Consider the following 13,833-nt stretch of genomic DNA (forward strand, 5'->3'; position numbering starts at 1 on the left):
ATTCGTTGATGAATTATGCGCTCAAGTATCTTACCCGCCGTATCTAGCATGCAAAGTGGTCGGTAAGATGACGGTTCTTCTGGTGGTTTCTTCCCTTTAGGTAACAGTACCAATCGTTGCTGTTTCCACTTACGAGGAAAAGTCCCCTCCTTGAGGCATGCATTATAAGCGTCGAGGAATAATGTTGGAGCTGCCTTTATGATGGTTTTCAAGGCTAAATTAGGGATTCCGTCCAATCCCGGCACTTTATTATTCCCTACACGGTTACAAGCCTCCAGCAGTTCTTCTTCAGTGACAGGTGGGATGTCGTCCAATTTGCCTGGCGCCAACTGGTAATCGTAGTTGCGTTGCTGTGGAAACAGTGCAGTGACGATTTTCTGAAGAAGTTGAGGACACGTAGGTGATGGCATTTGTTGTTTTTTCAGGTGGGTCATAACTACCTTATAAGGCCTACCCCACACGTCTTTATCCACCTCGTATATAAGCTCTTTCCAGCATCTTCTTTTGCTCTCTTTGATGGCTTTATTCAGTTCACAACGCGCCTTTTTGTACTCTGCGATCAGCTCCACTGAGTTGGGCCGTTGATAGCCGCGCTGAGAGATTCTTCTTTTCTTATGACACTCTTTACGGAGGACGCTGATGTGGTCGTTCCACCAATGCACCGAAGGTCTCGAATTTATGCCACGTTTACGAGGCATACTGGCATCACAAGCATGTGTTACTCTCCTCATCAGGTCCTTAGTCTGTTCTTCTGCACATCCAGTGTTGATCGGATCACCATCGAGGGCTATTAGTAATGCTTCTGGGTCAAAAGATTTTACCTTCCAACCAACGATGTAAGACTGCTTGACTGGTCTCTTGGGGTTCTGGTCGCTTGATATTTCCCAGAATATCGCATGATGGTCGCTGGCAGTGTAGATGTCCAACACTTTCCAGTTGCAGTCGCCTCTGGCAAGGCTATTACTGACAAAAGTGAGGTCTACAATTGAGCTTGCGTCACCTTTGGTGTAGGTCGGCGTATCACCACTGTTGAGCAAAACCACATCTAGTGTAGTAAAGGCCTCCAGTAGTGCTTTCCCTCGTGCGTTTGTATGTTTGCTGCCCCAGTCAACTGCCCAGGAGTTGAAGTCTCCGGCTATCGCTACTGGATGGTATTGCTTCGCATCTTCGGTTAGTCGATCCAGGAAATCAGTGAAGTCAACAATGGAGAGGCTAGGTGGTGCGTAGCAGCTATAGAAGCGGATGCCTTCTACTGATACTGCTACAAAGCCGACATTGCTGTTGTCGACTGCATTTTGGAAAGAAAGCTTGCCACATGACCAGATGACAGCTTTGGATGTGCTGTCAGATTCCCAGGGTTGGGTACTCAGGTGTTTATATGGCTCTGCTATCAGTACCAAGTCCAGCTCTAATTCTCGCACAGATTGCATGAGCAGGTCATGCGCTGCTTCACAATGGTTGAGGTTGAGCTGCAATATCCTCATGCTTGTTTGTTCGTCAACTTCTGGAGCGCCTCCTGATATACCGGGCATCTGTAGGTGCCGGCATGGTGAGCCACGTCCTTTGCTCCTTGCTGGTCAGCACATATTGCACACTTGGCAGAATTTTTACAGTCCGCGATACGGTGCCCTTCTTGTCCACATCTGATGCAGAGTTTAGATCGGTCTACTTGGCTTTTACATTGGGGCCCAACATGTCCAAAGTGCCAGCATTTAAAGCATTGGATAGGTCTCGTCGTCGCTTTGATTCGGCAGTTAACCCACCCGACATGGATCTTGCCGGTTCCTTCCACTAATTTTCGCGCGATGGTCATAGGTAAAGTGACTGCAGCCGTCTGCGTACCTCTGAAAGCCTTACGGATTTTTATTCCTTCTAGAGGTATCTCATGATCTTTTCCAACTTCCTCTTTCAGGGCGGCCTGGATCTCTTCCTTCGTCGTTTCTTCGTTGATGTCTCGAATCTCAATGGTCTCCTGTGGACCTTTACAGACTACCTTAGCATCGTCTTGAAGAATTCCTGTGATGGTCCTCTGCAAGGCTTGGCCTTTGTCAGCACTTTTCCTTGACAACGTGATCAGCATATCTCCGGTCATTGTCCTGCGGATCTTCTCGACGGTATTTCGAACCTGGTCTGCTGGGACATCACGCTTTATGTGGCGAAATATCTCGGAATACTTCTCTTTTTCGGCAGGGCGGATTATCAGCGCGTCAGGTCTGATCCATTTGCGCGATTTTTTCCGCTTAGGTTCCGGTCGTGGCTCCTTCGGCAATTGCTTTGGGAGGTGATCCTACTCCGGCCTTCTCTTCTTCGACTCTACTTTTTGCCACGCGTCGACCTCCTTATTTTTGGCACTCCGTGCCGCCACTTCTTTCGGAGGATTTGGTTTTGTGTCCTTTTTCTTCATTACTTGGTTGACCGTTGGGTCAGGAGAGTTACGGTCTTTCCTCTTCCCAGACCTGACACCAGTGTCGCTTCTGTCTTCTGTTAGAGATTCACCATCGCCTTCGGCACCGGTGTCCATCTCTTCGACGGTGTCTGCGGCAGGTTGTCTGCTCTTCTTCGGTGTGACATTGAGAGTTTGCCGTTGTTGTGCCTGCCATCCGTCATCAAGTGTTCTGAACCTTTGAAGGGCGTTGACTACACCGGTTGTCTTCGTCTTGATCTCTTTGTGGATGTTGACTTTAGACTTAACAAACTCATCCAGCTCTCTAGTAAGCTTATCAAGGTGTTCCAGCGCTTGTGCCCTCTTCATCTCAACGCTTGCTACGATAGCTGCTTGCTGGGCGTGAGCCCCGTTTTGACTCTTGTTTGTTTCCATATTTCTACTCATACTTTTTTGATTTACCAGCGCATCGTACGGAGTGGAGCGGGTTGCCATAACTAGGAACGGGTGTACCCTCGGAGATAGTACTCCTACCCCAGTTCCCTGAGGCCTAGCTGACACTTAGCCAGTCCCGGAATACACGGACGGACTAGACTCGCTCGGAGCGGTGAAGATTCCGATCTCTAACACTCACTGCGTACTTCCTGATCAAGGCCCGAAGTGGCTGGCTCCTGATCCACTGCTGCAACTTTCACCTCGGCAGAGCAAGCTCACATCAGCCGTGGCCTGCATCGTCGGAAACTACGATACAGGTTCCGGACACTCCCAGTGAGTTACAGCAGGAACCAATCGTCTTGCTAGGTCAGTTAGTGTGACCAACCCATTAAAGGGGAGTTTTGTCCACGGGAGCTTATTTTGTTTGGTTATTTTGCTTGGCTCCTACCCGCTGTACCTTATCAACTAAGAGATTAAGTGTCATCCAAGGACAGCGAGCGTTCTCCCATCTGCTCGGGGAGACGCGCCCGGTAGCAGTATCTCTTCTGCCCCGAGTGTGTGTGTGTGTGAACGTGTGTGTGCGCGCGTGTGTGTATGTGTTTTTTTTTTTGTTTTAAGGGGGGGGGGAATGCTTTTTACGGATTCTAGGCATAGTTGTTTGGCCTGGATGTGTGGCGACTCGACGCAGTGTCATACTAAAACTTGACGCTAGTGCCCCTACCCACTAAACCCTAAACCCCTTTTCCTCTTTCCTCTAATCCCTCATGGAAACCGCCGTTAGGCATTACTTCGTGAGGGGAGGATCTAGCTACTGCTCTTTCTTCTGGTAGCTAAGGTGTTATTTTACCTTTCTTCTAGTTGTTGTCATTTGCTCTTCTTCTTTCGATGGAATGCAAGTCTATAAGGACTTCTGTTTCAAATGTGCTGATGGCGTTCCAGGAGGCTTTTGATGACAACATTGCTTCTACTATTGTCTCTGGTTGGATTTTCTTCTTTAGGATTATCTCCAGCTCATCTCGCTGTGGGTAAAATCGTGGGCACTCAAAGAAAACGTGCTCCGCGTCTTCATTGATTCCTGGGCAGGACGGGCACTCCGGTGAATCATCATGCTTGAAGCGGTGAAGATACGTCCGAAAACATCCATGTCCTGACAACAACTGCGTCAGATAGTAATTGACTTCGCCATGACTTCGGTTTAGCCAAACGTCGATCTTCGGTATGAGACGGTGTATCCATCTCCCTGTTGTCACGGCGTCCCACTGCGATTGCCATCGTGCGATGCTGTTCTGCCGTTCTTTAGCTCTGAGTTCCTCGGCACTTTGTGCGGTTGTCCTCTTTCGTTGGTAAAGGTTCCGTCTTTCCTCAGCTAGGACTCTGAGCGGCAAAGTTCCGGAAATGACACACACTGCTTTCTCTGATATTGTTCGAAAGGCGCTGGCTACTCTTAGCGCGCTCAGTCGGTAAACTGGACATGCTTTCCTCCATGTTTCTTGGATCTCAAGTGCGTCAGCCCAAATGGATATACCATATGTGAGGACCGATGTAACTACTGATGATAGCAATGCGTGTGTGTAAGTGTGTGTGTGTGTGTGTGCGTGTGTTCGCGTGTGTGTGTGTGTGTGTGCGTGTGTGCGCGTGTGTTTGTGTGCGTGTGCGTGCGCGTGTGTGTGTGCATGTGCGTGTGTGTGCGAGTGTGTCCGTGTGTGTGTGTGTGTGTGTGTGTGTGTGTGTGTGTGTGTGTGTGTGTGTGTGTATGTGTGTGTGTGGGTATGTAAATCTCTCGTAACTTTTGAACGGTTCGACCGATTTCATCGCGATTGGTCCCATTCGAAAGGGCTTTGCCAAACTTAGATTTCCTATAAGTAGGAACCAATTCGGACCAGTATATTTCGAGAAATTTCAAAAATAGTGAGAAAAAAGTGAAAAAAAAAGTTTTTTTTCAGTTTTTTTAAATATCTCCAAATTGGCTAAGCCAATCGACCTCAAAAACTAATCAGCTCTTAACCTTAAAAACCCGCATTGATCACCATAAAAAGCGTCAGAATCGGTTGATGCGTTCGTGAGATATCGGTGTCGAAAAAAAATCGAACAAAGTGTTTTTTTGTAATAACTCCGAAATTTTTTATCAGATCAATTTTTTGCACAGAATCATTTATGAAGCTTAAAAAACTACATCGATTACCGCTAACCGCGTACAAATTTGTTAATTCATTCAAAAGTTATAGCAGTTTGAAAATTTAAAAAATCGTGTTTTATCGAACTTTGATAAGATTATTGAGCTCGAAGAGCTTAAAAGCATAAGAAACTATCTCTTTGAGATCGAAGAGCTCTAAATAACACATAAACTGTATTTTTGAGCTCGAAAAGCTAGAAAACATCATAAATGCGATTTTAAGCGTTTAGGTACGAAATGAGCGGGAAGTTTCAGGGATGGCCTTCAGGGTCAACCGTTTTTCTAATTTTTTTTTTTAGAAGAAATCTAAAATAGAAAAATTTTTCTAAATTTTTTTTCCAAAAATGTTAATTTTTCGGATAAGAAAAATTATGAAATATGTAATTTTTTTAACTAAAAACAAATTATGAAAAATTTCAACCATTTTCCTAATTTTTTTTTTAACTATAACTAAAATTATTTTAAAAAAGTCCAATTTTATAAAATAAAATTTGAATTTTCACTCCCAATTGATGTCATCAGACGAGTGCTGCTGCACATCGTCAGTCTTTTTAATAACCAATTATAAAATATTGGTATGCAATGAAGAAACCATATTTTTTTATTTAGATCCTATATTATAAATGTAAGCATCTATAAAATTAAAAAAATTTTTCAACTTTTCCGGGTACTCCCCGTTCAAACCACCCTTCACCTGGAATGAAAGCCTTATCTACAACTTGACTTTAATGAATGATTAAATACGGCTGTATACATGTCTTAGACTGATTCCGAAGTTGTTGCGCGTAATCTTCAATGTTAGTTCCTTCCTAAATAATGCAAAACGACAATTGATATCAATCAAAATTAAGACAACTATAAGAAAAACTTACGGATACAATTTTTATCAGATCTTCGTTAGGAAATTGTTAGGTCATGCATGTTTATGTCTGAAGCGTTAAATACACTCAGGCCTGATCATACCTGTCCATGTCTGTTTATGTCTTAAGCGTTAAATACGCTCAGGCCCGATCATACCTGTTCATGCCTGTTCATGCTAAGGACCAACTAGGGTAAGAAAAAATTTTTGAATATGTTCAGTATATGGACATTAATTTCCATTAATAAATTTGTAAATTATCAATAAACGGCATATTTTACTATTCAATAAATAAAAGTATTTTTATTATCATTAAAAACCTACCGTACACTGTTAAAAATATTTGTAAAATTACAATCATTTTACAAAACAAATGTTGGGTAAAATTACAAATCGATGTTTACTACTGCGAAGTTATGAAACAATTTTGGTAATTTTTCAAAAGATGTCAGGAAACTTAGTAGGATGTATTGTAATTTTACGATTATCATGTAAAAATCCTGATTGTATTGTAATTTTACGAAACTGTCTGTCGAATTTCAATACAAATCTCTGAGATTTACAAACATTGTTTGTAATTTGGTTTACTAGAAATTTTTGTAAAATCACAAAACAAAGTTGTAATAGAAATTACAATGGAGTTTTTAAAAATTTAGTAACTTTCTTTGTAATATTCAAATTTTAATTGTGAAATTAAATCGTGAATTTTAATTTCACCCACAATTATTATTGTTTATAATGTGTGTGGTAATTTTACAAAACTTTTTGCTAAATTACTATGAAAACGCCTTATATTTGCAAACATTGTTTGTAATTTCATTTACCATATTCTTTTTGTTATAGCAATTTTGTATAATATAAGAAGGGCCGTTTTTTTCTCAATTTTATGCATAATTAAATAGTTCCCCATAATTCAAAAAATAAAAAATAAAAGAAATAAAAGTTTCCATTGATTATTTATGGTCAATTTTAATGTTCGTAAACAATATATTCAGTAGACAATCAATTATTTGAGATACTTATTTTTTTCTTAGGTGAGAATAATCACGTTCGAAATCTTCAGTGTTTCATTTTCACTTTTAATTTAAATCATAATTATTGAATATATTTCTCTATCACTATACAGTATAACTTTTGAGATATGTTTTATATAAAACTAATGGGAAAAATTAGTTTCAATTACTCCAAGTTGGGATTTTGTTATAAGTCATTTTCTTATGTTTTTGAAAATATTTTTTAAATTTATTTATTACATTTTTTTTTAATTATAAAGCCGAACTTCAATACGATTATAAATTTGAACCATAATAGCGTCTACTTGTTGATGTAGACTGAAGTATCAAAAAACAACAATGTCCTTCATTTTTACTAATTTTTCAGTCTATAGTTGTTTATTTGTAATAACTTATTACTGATAAGAAATTCGAGGCATCGTTTATCTTATATAAATTTTAATATTACTTTCGAATGATCATTTCGGAATCGATAAATTTGAACAAGTATATGTTAGACTCTAATTTTTATAATATTTAATAATTATAAATAAATAATAAATAATGTAAAAGTTAGTTATTTTCCATCAATAAACAGCATCAAATAACACAAATGATGTAAAAATAAGTCGTAATGCTCCATTACCCCGTAGGATTAGCTTATAAGAATGATGAGATATTGAACCACCGATCGGTCGTACGGCGTAGGGGGTTAGGTATCGGTCTGGCAAGTGCGTGGCTCGCGTTCGATTCTTAGTTAGGGCAAATGCATTTTTCACTTTATATTTAATGAATAGCAAATTAAGGTCTGTATGAAGTGCCAAATTCCGGAAAATATAATTAGCGCTTCATAAAAATAAAATCACATAAAATATCAAATCAAATTATTCTTTTTTACTATTTCAACTATCAACTACCTATATATATATATATATATATATTGAATATTTTTTCTCGGGGTACTAAACTTACAAAACATTTTTAATAGATTTTGTTTTGTAAAATTACAATCTCGTATTGTAATATTGTTAAACAAATTGCCGATAGATGTTTAGTAAATTACAAAAATTGTTTCGTAATTTTCTTAAATTGAGTTGGAATGAAAAGTGGAGTAAATTTACAAAACTGTGTATTATAATTACTATATTGTGGTGCGTAAAAACTTCCAACACATTTTTAGTAAAAACACTATAGAAATTTTTAACAGTGTAAGGTAAATTTAATTAAATTTTCTAGGCATGGACAGGCATGAGCGTATTTAACCTTTCAGGCATGAACAGGCCTGATTAGACATGAACAGGCCTTATCAGACCTGAGCGTATTTAACCCTTCAGACATGGACAGGCATGATCATGTCTAATTTCCGGCCTGATCATACATGAACAGACATGTTCAGGTCTGATCATTTTTTTCCGGGAAATACTCACGATCTTGAATAAAGCTTGATGCAGCAAACAGTTCAGGACGGAAATTCTTAGCATAATACAAAATCTTCCCGCATAATGTAGGGAACTTAGATATCAAAATATCAGCTATTTTTGAGTAGAGAGATTGAAACTCTTTGTAAACCTGTTAAAAAATAATTTAGTTATTTGTCATAATAAAAGCAAAAATCAAACGATCAATTTTACCAGAATTTTTGAGAATTTAATTAAAAAGTAAATGAATAAAATGTTGATTAACTAATTAAAATTTCATTTGTATAATTATAGTGATTAATGATAAAGTAAAAATTTTGAATTAAATCATACTTCTGAAATTTTTCGGTTAAAATAGCAATCCAATCGTAATCGATGTTGACGTTGAAATTTACAAACATAAAAATTGTACTTGGTAGTAATAAATGTTTGTCACTAACAGTCTTTATAAATAAAACACAATAATTATTATATTGAAAAAAGATACCAAAATACTTGAGCAAATTTATTAGAACGCGAGTACACCTTCTCATTACAATACTGGAAGTGGCGCTATCAACGCTATCTACGCTATCTACGCTATAAACGCTATCAACCACTCGACAAAACTTTAAACTAATTTTTCACTGGTTTGACAGTGAAGAATATGAAAATTAACTGTTTTCATCTGTGAAAAGAAATTAAGCGAGAATTTTTTTTATCGTCATCGAAAGTGATTTATTTTTAATTAATTCTTGATAAATATAAACTTAACAATAGCAGATAGCAAAAATCTGAATGAATAATATTACAAAAAGTTTTAGTTTGAATTATACCGGTACATATTATGAGTTTATAAACAGAAACTGTCTTATGAGAATTATTTACCTGATGTGCTGCTAATCATTATTCGAGATAATTTTTATTTTTTGATTATTTTAATTTTCTTGTACAGCTATTATATGATATTTTATTTACCTGCAAATCAAAACTGAAATCACATATTCACTTACGTTAAAAAAATGACAGATTCAATTATTGTTTAAAAAAGATCACTGCTTAATTAGTAATTTTTAAAATCACTAATTATATAAGTGGCAATCTCACGGTGATATAAATTAAACCATTGATAAATTAATAAATATTTATATTACTGAATATATCAGTGATACATTCACTGATTTATCTGCCAAAACCACTAATTTTACCGTGAAAAAATTTTCACTAAATGAATCAGTGAAAATTTCACTAATTCAAGTTTAGAGAGTATCCAACAAAATGTGAAACTTAATTCGACTATTTGCCATGACTTTTTACGAAACCTTAAACTTTATGAATCTGGTTCTTGATTCCTAGCATTGCGTTTAGTGTAATTCTCTTTTAGTACAACCCTCGGAATCAATAGATATACTGCAGACCTAAGCGAACCCCAAAGACTGAGCTCTAAGTTAAGTTGGTGCATCTATTCTGCGCAGTTCATTATTAATCTAATTTATTATTAACTTTCCACTTGCAATACCTAGAAAACTGCCCCTTCATTTCGTAATTACCTGATTTGCATAATGAGATTAGCAAATCTGATAACGACAGAGAAATTTTCTAAATTACTTTCAACGACGATCAGAATTAAACAGAATTCAGTGGACATTCAGCCACAAAAAAAATGATTAAGTTTATTCTAACTCTCCTGAGTGCCTTAGGAATGTGGAAACCTCGAGATTGGCATGGAATCAAAGCTTTTCTATATTACATCTATCAATTTACAGTATTTTTTTGCAATTTTTTATTCATTATTTCTTCGATTCTGATCATCGAGTTAAAAGACATTAACGTGGAAGAGCTAATCGATAACATGTCATTACTTTTGGCTATAATAAACGCTAGGCAAAAAATGTCCCTCATAATTTTTGAACGTCGCTCAATTGAATATATCAGTGACAAATTAGGAAAAAGCCCTTTTAAGTCTTGTGACAGTATTGAGAAAGCAATTTCTACAAAGTTCGACGGCATAGTCAGGTTTGAATTTAAATTGACTGAATAATTTTATGTTTTGTCTGAATAATCTAAAGTGGTAATTATTATTTCCTCTTTTCTAGGAATGTTTTCATATGTTATATGATCACTATAGGTGCAATGTTGGTGTATTGTGGATCCCGTTTCACTGAAGTGAGCCCTTTAGAAACTCTGCCATTCAATGGATGGTTTCCCTACAACTATTCAAGCCCCACAGTTTATTGGCTGACAGCTGCATTTCAAGTGATAGCAATAAATATTACTAATGGGATTGATTTACTGATGGATCTTTTGTTATCCTCTATACTATGCAGCATGTGTGGTCAAATTCACCTACTGAAACATAGGTTTAAGGTCATGCTCGAAGCGCTCAAAGTTATGACTAGTAAAAACGATGGTTCCGATATGGCAACTACGGAAAAATTGATGATTTCTGAATGGGTCGAGTACCACATAGATCTTGTTGAGTAGGTATTCTCTGGAATGGAATATAGATAATAAACAGGGTGAAAAAAATAATTATTTTTAACTTCCTGCTAAGAAAATTAAAAATTTTAAAAAGTTGCGAAGTTATTAGTTTTATACCGTTTTTCGAAAATAGATTTTTCATCGAACGTTGACGTTTTGAGGTCCTAGGAAGCTTCCCCGAATATTTCCACGATGGTGTGTGTGTGTGTGTGTTTTTTTTTATTTTTTTTCCGTTAGGGGGGGGGGGAATCCTTTTTGCGGATTCCAGGCATAGCTGTTTGGTCTGGATATGTGACGACTCGACGGAGCGTCATACTGAAACTCGACGCTAACGCCCCTTCTCACTAAACCTTAAACCCCTTTTCTTCTTTCCTCTAATCCCTCATGGGAACCACCGTCAGGCATTATTACATGAGGGGAGGAACTAGCTACTGATCTTCCTACTGGTGTCTAAGGTGTTAACTTCCTTTTTTCAATCTTCTGATATTTGCTCTTCTTCTTTCGGTAGAACGCAAGTCTTTGAAGACTTCTGTTGCAAACGTGTTAGTAGCATTCCAGGCAGCTTCTGATGACAACATTGCTTCCACTAGTGAATCTGGATGCATTCTCTGGTTCAGGATCCTCTCCAACACTTCACGCTGAAGAAGACGTGCTCCACATCTTCAGCAACTCCTGGGCAGGACGGGCACACCGAAGAGTCATCATGCTTAAAGTGGTGTAGATACTCTCGAAAACACCCGTGCCCCAACAACATCTGCGTAAGATAGTAATTGACCTCGCCGTGATTCCGGTTAAGCCAAATGTTGATCCGAGGTATGAGGCGGTGCGTCCATCTACCCTTCTCTGCAGCATCCCATTGTAGTTACCATCGGCCTATGCTGTTCTGCCGTTCTTCAATTCTAAGTTCTTCAGAGCTCAGTGCAGTTGACCTTTTTCGTTGGTAAAGGGCTCGTTTTTCCTCTGCTAGAACTTTAAGAGGTAGGGTTCCGGCAATGACGCACACTGATTCTTCTGATATAGTGCGGAAGACACTAGCTACTCGTAGGGTACCCAGTCGATATACTGGTCCAGCTTTTCTCCATGAATCTTGGGTTTCCAGTGCATAATCCCAAATGGATATTCCGTAAGTGAGCACTGATGTGACTACTGATGACAATAGTAGCTTCCTGCTCTGTGTGAGGACTCCGATGTTAGGCATCAGCCGTGCGAGACTAGCCCTCACTACTGACGCTTTGGCACTGACGTGTTCCACCTGCTGCTTGAAATTGAGTCGGGCATCCAGCAACACTCCCAGATAACGGATAAATGGTTGTGATGTGATTTCTTGTTCTCCGACTCTCAACTTGAGAGTTTCTGCCGTTTTTTTACTACTGATGAGCGCTGCCTCGGTTTTATGCTTGGCAAGTTGCAAGTTCACCATGTCCATCCACGAATTGACTCGTTTGAATGTAATATCAAATGCCATTTCTATCCCTTCGAGGTGCTTTGCGACGATCACGACAGCTACGTCATCCGTATATGCTAAGTTTGACTCCCGTAGGCAATGCTATTCTCAGGAAGCCATCATACATGATGTTCCATAGCAGAGGACCTAAGACTGATCCCTGTGGCACTCCTCCGGTGATTTCGTACACTTCCGGGCCGTTCTTCGTGTCATATTTCAGGACCCTATTCGTGAAGTTCTTTGCTACCATTCTGCGAAGGTATCCTGGTACGCTTTTTTCTTCTAGAGCCCGCATAACGCAGTCTCAGTTAGCGGAGTTGAGGGCGTTCTTAATGTCCAAAGCAGCAACCAAGCAGTATTTCTTCTTTTCATCCTTTCATCTCATTCCGGCAATTGCATCCATGGCTATATCAACAACCAATTTGATCGCATCCAGAGTTGACCGTCCTTTTCGAAAACTAAACTGGTTCTCTGCCAGGAGTGGATCGACTACAGCCTCTATTCTCTGATGAATTATGCGCTCGAATATCTTGCCGGCCGTGTCTAACATGCAGAGTGGTCGGTAGGATGACGGTTCTTCCGGCGGCTTTTTTTCGTTCGGAAGTAGCACTAGCCGTTGATGTTTCCATTTCTGGGGAAAAGTACCTTCCTTCAGGCATGTATCGTAAACGTCCAGGAATGATGTCGGGGCTGCCCTAAGGATTGATTTCAGGGCAATATTAGGGATTCCGTCCAATCCCGGCGCCTTATTATTCCCTACTCGATTGCCTGCCTCTATCAACTCGTCCAACGTGATAGTTGAGATGTCTTCAGGGTTGAGCTGCTCCGATTTGTAGGTGAATACCGGCTGTTAGGGAAACAGCGCAGTAACAGTCTTCTCTAGGAGCTGTGAACACGTAGGTGATGGCATTTCAGGTGGGTCATAACCACCTTATACGGTCTGCCCCATGGATCTTTCTCTTTTTCTGCGACCAGTTCCTTCCAGCAGCGTCTTTTGCTTTCTTTGATGGCTCTGTTCAGTTCTTGACGGGCCTTTTTATACTCTGCCAACAGCTCTGCAGAGTTAGGTCGTCTGTAGCCACGCTGAGACTTTCTTCTTTTTTTAAGACACTCTGAACGTAGAATGCTAATGTGATCGTTCCACCAGTGCACCGAAGGTCTTGAATTCATGCCACGTTTCCGAGACATACTGGTGTCGCAAGCCTGAGTGATTCTTCTCACAAGATCCTTGGTTTTCTCTTCAGCAGTTTCCTAGCTAGCTCTCCTGTTGTCTCTTGTTAGATTCTGGCCAGTTGATATTTCCCATAGTGTCGCACTATGATCGCTGGCTGTGTAGATGTTCAATACTTTCCAAGAAAAACCTCTTCGAGCTAAGCAACTGCTGACAAATGTAAGGTCGACAATTGAGTTTGCCTCTCCCTTAGTATACGTTGGCGTGTCACCGGTGTTAAGAAGGATCACGTCCAGTGTGGCCATTGCCTCGAGAAGTGCTTTACCACGTGTATTAGTGAATTCGCTACTTCAGTCTGCTGCTCAGGAATTGAAGTCACCAGCTATTGCCACGGAAAAGTGTTTTCTTGTGTCCTAAGCTAGCCGATCAAGGAAGTCTTCAAACTGTTCATTAAAGAGACTAGGTGGTGCATAGCAACTGTAGAAGCGGAGGCCATCT

The 13,833-nt window shown here is 39.4% G+C and overlaps 2 protein-coding genes across 3 annotated transcripts in view; one reads left to right on the forward strand and one right to left on the reverse strand.

Moving 5' to 3' along the window:
• Positions 1–1,480: 1,480 nt before the first annotated feature.
• LOC123268029 lies at positions 1,481–2,092 on the reverse strand. Its single transcript, XM_044732910.1, has one exon. It carries the CDS (start codon positions 2,090–2,092, stop codon positions 1,481–1,483), a length of 612 nt encoding a protein of 203 aa, XP_044588845.1.
• Positions 2,093–9,596: 7,504 nt separating this feature from the next.
• The window catches only part of LOC123267720 (putative odorant receptor 19b), a 66,956-nt gene continuing 62,719 nt past the window's right edge, over positions 9,597–13,833 (forward strand). Inside the window, exons 1-2 of one of the 2 annotated variants that reach the window (XM_044732528.1) lie at positions 9,597–10,255; positions 10,336–10,719. In XM_044732528.1, the coding sequence (XP_044588463.1) occupies positions 9,903–10,255; positions 10,336–10,719 (737 nt within the window). In that variant the 5' untranslated portion in view covers positions 9,597–9,902. The remainder of the gene's footprint in view (positions 10,256–10,335; positions 10,720–13,833) is intronic. The other variant, XM_044732529.1, reaches the window with a different exon arrangement.

Source organism: Cotesia glomerata, linkage group LG6 (genome assembly GCF_020080835.1).
Source record: "Cotesia glomerata isolate CgM1 linkage group LG6, MPM_Cglom_v2.3, whole genome shotgun sequence".
Classification (NCBI taxonomy): domain Eukaryota; kingdom Metazoa; phylum Arthropoda; class Insecta; order Hymenoptera; family Braconidae; genus Cotesia; species Cotesia glomerata.